Source organism: Solanum verrucosum, unplaced genomic scaffold, assembly GCF_900185275.1.
Source record: "Solanum verrucosum unplaced genomic scaffold, falcon-dt-bn FXZP01000051.1, whole genome shotgun sequence".
NCBI lineage: Eukaryota > Viridiplantae > Streptophyta > Magnoliopsida > Solanales > Solanaceae > Solanum > Solanum verrucosum.
The window spans coordinates 936,566-952,040 of NW_026020110.1; the positions used below are offsets into that span (position 1 = coordinate 936,566).

The 15,475-nt window shown below is 35.1% G+C and overlaps 1 protein-coding gene across 1 annotated transcript; it reads right to left on the bottom strand.

Annotated features, from left to right (window-relative positions):
• Positions 1–7,672: 7,672 nt before the first annotated feature.
• On the bottom strand, positions 7,673–8,239 carry LOC125825350 (uncharacterized). Its single transcript, XM_049504694.1, has one exon. It carries the CDS (start codon positions 8,237–8,239, stop codon positions 7,673–7,675), a length of 567 nt encoding a protein of 188 aa, XP_049360651.1.
• Between the last annotated feature and the right edge of the window lie 7,236 nt (positions 8,240–15,475).

The window sequence follows — 15,475 nt, forward strand, 5'->3', positions numbered from 1 at the left end:
AATCACTCTCCTCTCTTTGATACATCTTGATCCCCCTCTCAGATTAATCCCTCCCCTCTCTGATACATCCCTCCCCTCTCAGATATATTCCTCCCCTATGTATTTGGATGTCCTATCCCCTCTCTGATACATTCCTCCCCTCTAGGAACATCATTCTCCTATGTATCCCAATGTCTGCTAAAGAATTTTTGTAATTTGAAAAACAGTGGGGAAATAATTTAATTAGCACTTAACATTATGAGATTTATGTAAATTATACTAAAATTGATACAACGTTTGATTGACAATTAAAAAACTGAATACCCAATCATGTAGATATAAGGAATGAGGAAATCTATGTATTAATTTATACATGATGGAGTGTGAAGTAACTAATACATGAATAATACATCTTTACATAACACATTCATGCTTAAGTAATAATATAGAGAACCACTCATAATTAATTAATATATTATTAATACTTGTATAACTCTAACTAGGTATCAAATCACCCCTAAGGTTCTGCTAAAAAAAAGATTTTGCCTACAAATTTTTGGTATAAAAAATCATAATAGTCCATGAAAATGAGAGCTAACAAAAAGGGGATGAAATGAAAAAAAAAGTTAGATGTATAGTTTCAAGTGGCCCTTGTATGTATATTGGGAAAGTTACGTAATTACACGAATTAAGACAATATAATTTCTAAAAATTCTTACCATTTGAATTAATTATAAAATTCTATTTTTCCTTCTCTCTCTTAACATTCTGATATATCATTTCACCTTTATCGGATACATTACAACTTTATTTCGTGTATAATGTATCTGGCAAAAATGTTATTACTAATACATAACCCTAATTATTTCAAATCTAAATCAGTAAAAATCTAGTTTATAGTTATAAACATGATACATAACTTATATATCTTATACGTAACTTATGTATCGTTTGCTATGTATCAGCAGAAGGGGCCATGTATCCATAAATTCTGAAAAGTTCGAAATTATTATAATTTGAAAAACTTTCAAAATAGGATATAATTAGCGCTCAAATTATTGGGGTTTTGAGAAAAACTATCAAAACCTTCTCTTGATAGCAATTATCATATCAAAAAAAGAAAATACATAAAACAACAATTTCAAATCTCTTCTTTATTAAATCCAGATCATACAAAAACCTCAACTTTCTATCCAATCAATTACTTTAATATAAAGTACAAAAACTCCAACAATTTGGGCGCTCATTACATTCTATTTTGAATGTTTTTAAAATTATAATAATTTTAGATTTTTCCGAACTCGCGGAAACATTGCTCAATTGCTCGATACATAAGTTTTGTATCCGATATATAAGTTATATATCTGATATATTACTATAAACCAAATTCATACTGATTTTAGTTTGAAATTATTGGGATTATGTATCAACAATAACATTTGTATCAGATACATTGTACACAAACAAAGTTGTAATGTATCATATAGAGGTGGAGTGATGTATCCGTATGTTAAGAGAGAAAAGGAAAAAAAAAATATTTTGTAGTTAATTCAAATGGTAGAAATTTTTAGATATTATGCTATTTTTAGTCGTGTAATTACATAATTTTCTCATTACTTTAACACATTATTAACACCAAATTGAGAATACCCAAAAACTAAATAAAAGAAAAAAAAACATAAAAAATTATCAAGCCTTTTCTCTACAGGAATAAATTGACGATATATTAGATGTAGTAAAATAACATGTATATTAAAGTGTAGAGATTTATAAATTATAAAAAAAATAAGTAACATTTATGAAAGGGATAATTGATAAAAATAATAGGTTATGTAGGGAAAAAATATAGAGTTTATACCTTTATATGTATGACATATATATGTATGTACCCTGTATTTTGAACCTGTTGGCATATCAAAAATCTTGAAATAGCATGTTAAGAGATTAACATATTTTAGCAATATTTTTTTTTTAAAAAAAAATACAGATAGTGATAATAGTAAATATATTTTATAAAGGGATGATAAAATTGGCCTAACTATTGAGACTTGTTTTATAACTTACACTTTTTATTTTTGTTAATAAAATATAGGGCCTACTTCCCAAAATATATTTCTAGAGGGTAATTATTTGAGCCTAATATATTTCTAAAGGTAATTATTTTAGCCTCTAAACTAATCTCAAATTTATTTGGGAGTCCCAATCGATGAGTTTTATTTTTTTTCTACTTCAAGGCCTAAGTGAATATTATTTCAGCCTTTTAAAACTTGAATTGGAAACTCTTAAACTATAAGTTCATTTTTCCTTAACTTGAAAGGCCTAGAAGAATGTTATGAGTTAACCTATTTTTTAAGAAGAAATATTTTTTTATCATTTTTTGTTCTAAAAGTGTTGCCCAAGGGCTTATAATATAACTTCAATCTTGTTAACAAATAACATAAGGTCACATAAATAATATGCAAAAGTAAAAAACAAGCAATTTAATGTATCAAAACTTAAGAGTTATGAAGACATAAGTAAAGGTTAGCCAACATATCATAACAATATAATTAAGACTACTAATGAAAACTTAAGAATTATTGGACTCCTAATTTACGAGACGCCAAGTGTTGCGATGATCCTAATTGTTGTTGGCCTAATATTTTAATGACGAGTTCCAAAGTAGAAACTCCAGCTCTCCTGTTGTACATGAAACATAGGAAAGAAAAGGGTAAGGATACAAGAATTATGTAATCAAGTATAAGATGACTTTAGTAAGAAATGCAGCATGATGTTGAGATGAATATCAAAGTTTCTATCTAGTTATCTTGATCCAAATTTTAAACCTTTAAAAGTACAAAATTTTCAAACAAACATTTGAGGGGTGGGGTATATAAAAATGCATAAGTAACAAATCATTGCCCTAATATGGAAAAAGAAAATTAAGTAACAAAGAACTCATATACTACTGTTTCAGACCTTAGATATCGTAAAGAAAACACAATTTTTCTCATGAGATTTAAATATGATAAGGTGATTTAAACTTGATCATTTGGCTATGTTAACATAAAATGGAACCGTAAATCAAAGGTCAGTAGGCAACAAACAATTGTAGAGTAACATAAGCCAACTTTGAAATGAATTTATTAGCACACTATTTCAGAATTTTAAGCCAAGGCAGAGAAGGAAACATGCGACAACTTTTGGAGAAAATAAGATTCAATGTTAACTAGGCAACACTATATTTTGATCAAAACAACTTACTTAGAGATAGAAAAGAAAGAAAAGGAGTTAGAAACAATTCATAGGACAAGTTGACATTTATATGAAGCCTTAAGACACCATCATTATGAAACAAAGTTATATCTGTTACCATTAAATTGATTTTGAAGAATAAGAAATAAAGCAAATTAAGGAAACAATGCAAAGAACACATTGATGGAAATTTTAAGCCAAGGCAGAGAAGGAAACATGCGACAACTTTTGGAGAAAATAAGATTCAATGTTAACTAGGCAACACTATATTTTGATCAAAACAACTTACTTAGAGATAGAAAAGAAAGAAAAGGAGTTAGAAACAATTCATAGGACAAGTTGACATTTACATGAAACCTTAAGACACCATCCTCATGAAACAAAGTTATATCTGTTACCATTAAATTGATTTTGAAGAATAAGAAATAAAGCAAATTAAGGAAACAATGCAGAGATCACACTGATGGGTTTTGAGAAAAAAATAAAATAAAATGAAGGCTACTGCAACATTGATTTTTATTTAAGTTTTCAATATTCCTAAATCTTGCAAGGTTCAATTTCCTAAACCCAAAGAAAGGAGAACGTACCAGCCGGTAGTTCTGATTTTCCCGGCCAACATTAAGATTCGAAGAAACATTCTAAATAGGATTTTATTTTTATTTTTTTTAAAAATAAGCAGGAAGGGCAGGAGCATTCGATGTCTACACTTATGCTAAGAGAGAATGTGAGTGTGATAACTGACTTGACTCATCACAAAAATGAATACAAGACGTTAACGATAAGTTACCATATCATTAAGCTCTCACACATTCAAGTTTTGTATTAAAAAAAATAGAAAGGGGTAACAGGGAAAGGAACAAGTATGATGTTTCGAGAGGACAATGTACACACCCGCAAACATAATTTTCAGTCTTTTAAGTTATCATAGTCCTTAAGTAAACCAACTCAAATTGTATTTGGGCAAGATATTGACTAGATTCCATATATTATTTATTCATATGCTTTAAAAAAAATCTATGAAAATAAAGAACAGAACCTATGTGTAAGTTAAGAAACAGAGCATTAAGCCAAATCATTTTTTTTTATTCAGGAAAAGAAGAAGAGAGTAACCCATTTAACCATACCAGTAAATGTTGTTGCCATCTTCACCAAAAGAAAACAAGACACAAAAAATTCCTCAAGTCTTACCTACATTAAACAATTCTAATACTACGATAGTTCATGATATTCGAACATAAGTATAAATCTACATAATCTTAATATGCAGCTGGCTTAAACATATGTTTGATCTGACATAGTTATCACTTCCTCGTATGCTACGTGCCATATATTGACGAAAAGATTTAAAATGGGCATTTTCAAGAAAGAAAACCGAAAATGGACAAGAACAAAGGTTGAAGCTATTAGTTCATATTGTAGTTAAGTCATTTTCCTTTCTCTGTTGACTAAAAATGACGAGGCAACAACTGAATCAATTTCAACGATTCAAGCAATGATGTTCAAAGGCTTCCAACATACACAAAACTTCATATTTATCGGTCCTAAAGATCCTAACAAAAAAATAACACGCATTATGCAGTAGAGAAGGGAGATGAATAAGAAATAATTTCACATGTCTCAAAATTTTGAATGTGAATCAGCCATATATTAGATCAATCGATATCATTTTATTCGTGAGACAACTTTAATACATTCATAAAAATAGAAACGACTTATGCTCACACATTTCTTCACAGAGCCATATTATTAGATGACGATATAGGAAGATAAAAATAAATGAGAGAAAGGACTTCATCTTGTGTTGAGCAGCAAACTAGAGCTTTGACGTCAAGATTTAAATTTCAAATTCCCTCTTCAACTTAAAGAAAAAAAAAGGACACTGAGAACAAAAGAAAATAACTCGTTCACAAATTTTTCAATTGATTCTTGGATTTTCTTACTTGTTTTTTTTCCTATTTTCTAGATTGTTTTTGGACGTTGATGGATCATTTTCGAATGAGAACCGAAATCCTCATTTTATAGTCGATTTGCGGATCCAAGAATTCAAATTTTGAAATCTTGGAAACACAAATCTTAGAGGAAACGGAAAAGTAATCATGAAGAGGAAGAAAAATCTCTCAAGAATCGACCTTTTTAGGTCGATTTGAGAGTGTTGAGTGACTGATGGGGCATTTTTCCGACGACGCAAAGACGATTTTCTGAAAGGGAGATGGGGGATAACGTGGGGGAGGCAATGGGAGGCGATGCTAGCATAGGGTCTGAGGAAGAATGATTGGAGAGGAGCCTGGGTATATGGAGAAGACGTTCTGAGGAAGAAGGTGGGAGAGGAGCTTGAGGCGTCGTTTTGGGGAAGAAGGTGGGAGAGGAGCTTGAGGTGTCGTTTTGGGGAAGAGGAAGCAGCGTGTGCGGCTGATTCTGGGAAAAGAAAAGTGTAGGGATGGTGGTAGAGTCTATTTAGGATAAGAAAGGTCTTTGGTTATTTTGGGTCGTCTGATCGTTTGATCGGACGGTCAAAAATTAATCAAGAGTTAAATAAATAAATATCTTATATATATATATATATATATATAATATAGAAAAATGATGAATTAAGTTGGACCCTTAGATTAAATCGGACGGTTGGGATCGAATCTGAAGAAGCACAATCCATGTGTTTCTTATGTGGCACGCGCGGATTGGCCGAATTAAAATAAATTGGATTGCCAAATTTTAATCAAATTAAGTCGATTTAAATTATAACCCTTCTTTATTAAATTGAAAATAATTATTTTGCAAGACTAGCTTATTTGATAAAATTAGTCACTCTAAAATTAAAATTAATATAAATTATTAACTCATTGATTAATTAAGCATTCCTAATTTTGAAAAAAATGTACGAAAAATATTTATCGCAATAATAGAAATTATATTCAATTAGAAAACTTGAGTTAATTCTTAAGAACAAAATTTATTTGACGCAAAAAATTAAAAATGAGAAAGTAAGTAGTAATATTTATATAATATGTTTAATTTTTTTTATAAGAAATAATATCTATGAAAATTAAAAATCTTTTCGTATTCCTACAAAAATTTCATAACATATTATTATTATTATTATTATTATTATTATTGGTTCACTGATCTTGAAAAACTAACGGAGATAAGGTCGATAGCTTGCTTTCTCGTGAAAGTACGGAAGAAGGTCGCTGAGGTAGAGTCCATAGGCCAACTTCTTAGGATGTCTTTGCCCCGTTCCCGGGACCCTTTTCCTTTATTCGCTACAAGACTGGTCCCAAATTCTAGTTCGTTGCACTCACCCTTCGTTTCTCTTAATCATTCATGACCCCTGAATGGAGGATATTATTATTATTATTATTATTATTATTATTATTATTATTATTATTGTTATTCTTGTTATTATTATTATTGTTATTATTATTGTTATTATTGTTATTATTATTATTGTTATTATTATTGTTAGTATTATTATTATTACTATTATTATTAGTATTATTATTATTACTATTATTATTACTATTATTATTATTACTAGTATTACTATTATTACTATTACTAGTATTACTATTACTAGTATTACTATTATTAATTATTAGTATTATTATTATTATTATTATTATTGTTATTATTATTGTTAGTATTATTATTATTACTATTATTATTAGTATTATTATTAGTTTGGGAAGGGGTGTTGATTTGTATCGACTTGCGGATTGAAGCCTCGTCACTGGAATCTTTCGATGTCTTCTTAGTCTGCGCATAGTTTCTTAACCTAGAGACTTGGTAGGTGTATGAGTAGAAAAATCTTTTGAAAAGAATTAGCTTGTCTTTTTTTCTAGAAAATAAGTATATTACTTATATATTAGGTATATATATATGTAGTAATTCTCCAGCATTTTTTAGATTATGACATGTTCCGAAGTCCATCGAGCTTTCCATTTTATTGACTATATCCAACATAGTCTTCTTGTAGCTTTTACCCTCATGGTGAAGCTTGTCTAGCTCTTTTGCAGACACTGCGATGATCGAGATTCTTCATATTCTGAGGTTATGCTAACTATGAGGAAGTGTTTCCTAAGGGTAAGAAAAAAAATGAAATTATGCAGTACATTGATTGAGCCTGACTCAGGCTGCCTACGTATCCCCAAAGTAGGAATCAGATCGTAACGTAGTTTGAATACAAGCAGAATCATGTCAGGACGTAGTTCAAATACAAAAGGAAAGTGTAAAAATATGAAATGCAAGGGACCGAATCCGACAAGGATTGCCTACGTATCCCATCGAGGGAATTCAAGTCAAGCGTAGTTCTAAATACATGGAAATGATGATTTTGGGTTTTCTAAGGGAGACCTGATCCGATGTGGGTTGCATATGTACCCCTCCGTGGGAAGTCAGGTCTAGACGTAGTTCTGTTACCTCAAAAATGCAAAAGTACAAGAAATAAGCACTAATCTTGAGGTCTTCAGTTGTAGTATTTCTTGATGGCGTCTGAATTGATTGGTTTTGTGCTCACTCTGCCGTCCATTTCTGCTAAGATTACCGCTCCTCCAGGGAGTACTCTATGAACCATGTAGGGTCCTTGCCAATTTGGTGCAAATTTCCCTTTGGCTTCTCCTTGGTGAGGAAAGATCTTCTTTAATACTAATTGCCCCGGTGTGAACTGTTGAGGTTTGACTTTTTTGTTGAATGTTTTGGTCATTCTGTTCTGATAGAGTTGTCTATGACAAACCGCGTCCATCCTTTTTTCATCGATGAGCATCAACTGTTCATGCCTGCTACGTATCCATTCAGCATCGTCCAAACCAAATTCTTGGATAATCCTTAAAGATGTTATTTCTACCTCAACAGGTATTACTGCTTCCGAACCATAAACCAACATATAAGGAGTTGCCCCAGTTGATGTTCTGATCGTGGTGCGGTAACCGAGTAAAACATATGGTAGGTTCTCATGCCATTGCCTGTGACTGTCTACTATTTTCCTTAAAATCTTCTTGATATTCTTATTTGTTGCCTCAACTGCTCCATTCATCTATGGCCGATAAACTGTGGAATTTCGATGAGCAATCTTGAACCTTTCACAAGTTTCCTTCATAAGATCGTTGTTGAGGTTGGCTGCATTACATGTTATGATTGATTCTGGAATTCCAAACCGACAAACTATATTGTTGCGAACAAAGTCTGCTACCACCTTCTTTGTCACTACCTTGTATATCGAAGCTTCAACCCATTTTATGAAATAATCAATTACCACCAGAATGAAACGATGTCCATTTGATGCGGGAGGCTCTATGGGTCCAATAACATTCATGCCCCAAGCGGCAAATGGCCAAGGGGAACCCATCACATTGAGCTCATTCGGTGGAACCCGTATAAAAACTCTATGCACTTGACACTGATGACACCTTTGCACATACCGGATGCTATCTCTCTCCATGGTCATCCAAAAATATCCAGCTCTTAAAATCTTCTTTGCCAAAGTGAACCCATTGATGTGAGGTCCACATGTTCATGCATATATTTCTTCCAAAAGCCTTGTCGCTTCTGCGGTGTCGACACACCTCATCAATCCTAAATCCGAAGTTCTTTTATATAGGTTTTCTCCGTTAAGGAAGAGATGATTGGCCATCTTCCTCAAAGTCTGTTTATGGTTGCTTGTGGTATTTTCAGGATATTCTTGTGCTTCTATCAATCTTCTGATGTCATAGTACCAGGGTTTTCCATCCAGTTCCTCATCTACTTGAAAACAGTAAGCATGTTGATCATGTATCTCTATATCGATAGGGTCGATGTAATTCTTGGCTGGGTGTTGAATCATCGAGGACAATGTTGCCAAAGCATCGGCAAACTCATTTTGAGCTCGAGGGACATGCTTGAACTTAATCGTTGCGAATCTACTACTCAACTCTTTAATGCAATGCATATAAGGCAGGATCTTGGCATTCTTAGTGGTCCTTTCGCCTTGCACCTGGTGAACCAATAAGTCGGAATATCCTATCACCAAGAGTTCTTTGATGTTCATGTCGATGTCCATCCTGGGTCCGAGAATACAAGCTTCATATTCCGCCATGCTATTGGTACATTAGAACCTAATCTTAGCTGAGATTGGGTAATACTAACCTGTTTCCGAAATTAAGACTGCTATTATTCCAACTCCAATAGAGTTTCATACTTCATCAAAGAACATCCTCTATCCATCATACGACTCTGATATGTCTTCTCCTACAAACAAAACCTCTTCATCAGGGAAGTAGGTTGTGAATGGCTCGTAATCCTGGTCCACCGAGTTTTCTGTGAGGTGATTAGCTAGGGCTTATCCTTTGATGGACTTCTGTGTTACGTACACAATATCAAACTCACTCAACAAAATTTGCCACTTCACCAGCTTACCCGTAGGCATGGGTTTCTGAAAGATGTACTTGAGTGGATCCATTCTTGAGATCAAGTACGTGGTGTATCCAAATAGGTAATGCCTAAATGTTTGCGCGATCCAAGTTAAAGTGCAACATGTTCATTCCAACAAGGTGTATCTGGCCTCGTATGGTGTGAACTTCTTGCTCAAATAGTGAATGGCTTGCTCTCTTCTTCCTGTCTCATCATGCTGCCCTAATACAAATCCAAATGCATTATCCAAAACAGATAGATATAATAACAAAGGCTTTCCAGGCTCCGGTGGGACCAATACTGGTGGGTTGGACAAGTATTCTTTGATTTTATCGAAAGCCTTTTGACATTTCTCTGTCCATTTCATGGCAACATCCTTCTTTAGTAATTTGATTATAGGTTCACAGATCACTGTGGATTGAGCTATGAACCGACTGAATTCAGTCTTCCTAAGAAACTCATCACGTCTTTCCTGGTCTTGGGTGGAGGTAGCTTTTGGATTGCTTTTATCTTTCATGGATCCAATTCTATGCCTTTCCTGCTAACGATGAATCCCAACAGTTTTCCCATGGGTACTCCAAATGCACACTTTGCTGAATTCAACTTTAGATTATACTTACGCAACCTCTCAAAGAACTTTCGCAAGTCATTGGGTGGTCTGAACTTTTTTTGGATTTGATAACGACATCATCCATGTACACTTCAATTTCCTTGTGGATCATATCATGGAAAAGGGTAGCCATGGCCCTCATGTAGGTTGCACCGGCAGTTTTGAGACCAAATGGCATTACTCTGTAGCAATACACTCCCCATGGAGTGATAGACGCTGTCTTCTCTGCATCATCTTCATCCATCAGGATTTGGTGATATCCTGCAAAGCAATCGACAAATGATTGCAACTCATGTTTTGCACAATTATCAATGAGTATATGAATATTTGGAAGAGGGAAATCATCCTTAGGACTGGCCCTGTTGAGATCTCGATAGTCAACACATATTTTGATCTTTCCATCCTTTTTTGGCACAGGCACAATATTGGCTAACTATGTGGGGTAATTTGTAACCCCACAATGTTCGCCTCAATTTGCTTAGTTACCTCCTCATTGATCCTTAAACTCAAATTTGGCTTGAATGTTCTTATTTTTTGCTTAACAGGTAGACAAGTGGGATCAGTCGATAATTTGTGCGAGACAATATCAGTGCTTAATCCTGGCATATCATCATAAGGCCAAGCAAATACATCAACATACTGCTTAAGCAACTCCAAATGTATGTTGACTCGTGTCTCCTTCACGATTTCCTTATATCCTAAGTTGACAACCTCTGTTTCATCTATATTGGGTTTCTTCTGACTTTCAACCTGCTCGATCTCGTGTGGTAGATTTTCAGGCATCATGCTTTCATCATACTCTTTGAGATCTTGTTCATCGTTTTCACCTTGCTCGGTGGATTCGTTACAAGTCACAACCGTTGAACGAGGATTTTTATTAAAATAAGTGTTGAAAAGTGCAAAGTGTAAGTAAAGATAAATAGATATTTAAAATAACGAGAATTTTTAAAAAAATAAAATAAAGACTTTTTATTTCAAAGCATTCTAGCTTTTTAGAAGAGGCAAGCAACAAAAGATTAGGCATGATTCAAGCCTCAATTTGATCATGCGAATTTTAAAATTAAGACTATTTTTCCATCCTACCAGGACTTTGGTTGAGACAGGGACGAGCTGATGGTCCAATTCTGTAAGATTACTCCAGGTTCGGCATCACGAATAGTCAACTTGTTGAGATTTATCTCTTCCTCTTCTCCAACCATGGCCACGAACATATTGCCTATTATTTCTACGATGCCATCAACGCCAGCTTGATCTGGAATCAAAGCTTGTTCTGGTACAAAGATTGTATCGCTTGACCCACGACAGTTTCTTCCCGAGGTAAGCCCATATCCGAGCCCATTGGTGCCTATCTAATGCTTCAACTGGATCAGCTCAACTATGCCATTGGACTTAGGTCCAAGTCCATTCTTAGGCTGATATCCATACTTCAACATCTCTGACGCAACCATTTTTGCTGCACTTGACAATTTTATATTACCTGTCTCTACTTCCTCACCAACACTTACAGCTTGCATAATTTCCCAAGTGTGAAAAGTGGCTCCGTCTAACTCGTCAGTGACTGGGATAGAATTAACAGTAAGGATAGGGTGACTGAGCTCTCCGTGGATGGTAACTTCTATGCGACCCCACTCAAACTTTACACATTGGTGAAGAGTGGAAGGAACCGCTCTTGCCATGTGAACCTATGGTGGGGAATTCAACCGGCCCCACCTACAATGTGAGATAGATCTCTCCAATGACACTTCTTTGCACTCCATCAAAAGCTCTAACTTTCACACAACTTTCCCTTATCTCTCCCATATTAACAACTAAATCCTTCAGAGTGGTGAAATGACAGATGTTGCATAGAACCACCATAAATTAGAACTCGAGTCACAATTTTATCATAGTATTTGACTGTGATGTGAAGCGATTTGTTGTGCCCAGCCCCTTCTGCATGCAACTCATCATCATGGAAAGAAATCTTATTAGTTTTCACTGTTCTTCAATTCGTTGAAGCTAAAGTTTCACTTGTGGTATCTTCAGAATTTTCACTCCGTCTAACACTTCCATCAAAGCATTTCTATGAGCTTCAGAACTCATAAGCAAAGACAAAATGGATATGTGGGCTGGCGTCTTCTTCAGCTGCTCTTCGACTGAATAGTCTTTAAGCTGCATCTTTTTCCAAAATTCTGCGGCTTCAGCATCGGTAACATTCTTTTTGGATTTTGTTCTTTTTCAAGAGCTCTTTGATATATATCCTCTGTGGCATAACACCTCCTCGACCTGGACATCCCTTGAGCGACGGTAGTGTCGATCATCTTGCCCTTGGCGTCTGCTCGATAGTCCCATGGGACTGCTTTGGTGTCATATTTAGGCTTTCTAGCAATTAGAGTGGTCACTACAACTCTTGGAAGATATGTTTGGATAGTCAGAGGTTCCCTTAGTTGAACAGTGAAAACAGGTTGCACCGAAGATGTCATGGCATATGGTTCATCTATGTCTGGACAGTCAGGGCCTCAATATTCTTCATCTAGAGTAACCATGTTGACTTCCCGATTCTCATGGTTTGTCAAGGAGTTATTGTTCACATTTGGAGGCGTTGGAGTGCATTTGATTACTCCCCTTCTGATCAAAGACTCAATTTGGTTCTTTAAACCGTAACAATCTTCTGTGTCATGTCCTTGGATTCCCGAGTGGTAAGCGCATCTCTTGTTTCCATCAAAATTACGAGGGATTAGATCAGGAAGTTTTCCTTCAAATGGTTGCAGCACTCCCGTTGTCCTCAACCTCTCAAACAATTAGGCGTAGGGTTCGGCAATCGGTGTGTAAGTGCGAACAATTCTAGCTTCAAGATTTGGACGTGGTCTCGATGCATATGTTGGTCTACTTTGGTGGATTAGTGCTTAGACAGGGACATATGGTCTTGGAGAATTTTGGTATGTTGGTGCTCGGGGTGGATTATAATGTGGTTGGGTATTATATACTGGTATGGGATGTATGAAGTATGTGCAGCAATTTGGGGATTATTGGGGTATTTTTGGGACGGTCCTCCGTGTTTGTAAGTGACAGTTGGAACATCCTCCCATTTCTTTTTGATGATGCCAATGGAACCTGATTGTATAGCCCTACTTGGAGCTTGCAATGCGACCATAAACTGAATCTTTCCAGATTTAACACCCTCATGTAACACTCCGGAAATTCTATGACTTAAGTTAGAGCCTCACCTTATGAATAATGACTCAAAAATAGTTAAAATGTTGTTTCTAAACCTAAATTAATGCAATTGACTTGGTTTGGAAGAGTAAAAGTCTAAACGTCAAGAAACGACCACGACGTTCGAAAACTAGAGAAGAATGTGTTCTAGTGTGTTCTTAGGTTTTGGGCAGGTTTTGGAGTGTCGTATGATGGTATAATCTTGTAAAAAGGTTTAAATTAGGTAAATATATATTTTTAGGGTCAAAACGTTCGAATACGACCCCTCGAGGCCACCCTAAGGGACCCCAGGAGGACCCAAACATTGGCCAAGCAAGCTGCCAAGGCAGCTTGCAAATTGCACTTGGAGGGAATAGGTCCGCGTCGCGGACTAGCTCCCCCAAGGAGCAAAAATTTAGTTCACGACAGGGTCGTGTCGCGAACTCTACTGTCTCGAAATTTAATTCCAAATATCTTCAGGGAACAGCTCCGCATCGCGGACTTGTTCCGCGATGAAAATGCAGAAATTCAGAAATCGATTTTACTTCATTAAAGAGTCCAACTAAGTGAGGTATATTTAGGGTACTTTTGGGGACGTGTATATAATGATTTTTAAGTTAATTTACCTCAATTTTATCACTCAAACACAAAACCCCAAAGATCAATGCCTAAAGTTCCTCCTTCTTTCTACTCTCTCTCTCTACTCAAGAACTCTATTGAAGAAGATTGAAGCTTCAAGAAGAAGACCAACTCTCCAAGGTTTCAACTCGGATTTTCGTGGTTAATTCATCAATAAGGTATGGTTGCTTATCACTCTTGGGATTCCTTTCCCCAAGAGGCCCCTTCAAGATGAATTTCAAAATCTCTAATTTCTAGGTTTTAATCCAAAAATGTGGGTCTTCTTTTTAAAGTGAAATTGATGTTATAAACTGACTTTGATTGGTGTTATATGAACAATTATGGATGAATTTGTGTTTTATTGGTGGTTTCTTGAAGAATTCCCCACGAGATCCATGTTTCTCCTTCTTTTCCTAATTCTAAACCTAGTTTGTGTTGGATATGGATTGAAGGCTATGACTTGAATGTGATTTTATGTAATTCATGTTTGTATGATGATTCTACCCTAGGTTATGTATAATTTCTATGAAATTAGGGCTGAGTCTTTAAATGAAGCCTCGAAAGCTACGAAGGGAATATGTCAATTTCTTATATTGATGTTGATTATGTTATTACTTCATGAATTACCTTGTATTATGTATTGGTTATGAATTATTTGGTAATTGAAGTATGAATGTCCCATGAAGGGCAAGAAGGTATGAAGGCTGGTTCTTCTTTGAACTCAAGTATGAAAGGTGAATTACTTAGATTGTAATAATACTATACCTAATGTGTTATTGTGGTGTTGATGACCTAGTTTCCTCAATATGAAGTATGTATGTATGTTATGGTATGATTGTTATATGATTGAAAGGTAGTTCTCATGAGTATAATGTAATGTAAAGTGAAAGGTTTACTCACTTGCTAAGTGTTTCTAAAGTGAAAGGATTGTTATTCACTTATGAACACATATGAGCTATTATGGTAAGATGTCTACATAAGAGTCTAGTAAAGCCTAATGTGAACTTATGTGATGACTAAAGATGATTACAATAGGGAATTAGCTTATCACCGAAAGGGCATGTAAATGAGATGGGGGTCTCACGTTTAGTAAGTCTAGCTCCCCACATGGGTTTTCTCACATCTAGCAAGTCCAGATTACCCACGGTATGTGTTGTCTCATGAGATGGAAACCCACACATTTAGTAAGTTAGGGTTTCTAGAAGCAATCTCCTTGACCCTTAACTATGTGCCCACATATGACTCTAGCTTAGTGGATCCACCTAGATAGTTATGTACGAATGGTTACACCTTAGGCAAGTGTGAACCCTCTCTTTTCGGTGTGGGAGTAGAACACCGAATTCCATGTAGCTCTCATGGTCTATGTCGGTTATTGCAATATTTCCCTAATGTAAAAGTAAATGAAGGTATGAAAGGTGTGAACTCTTACTAGGGCTTTCTTAAGGGTTTCTACATAGTGTAAGGGAGGGTATGAGACTTCTC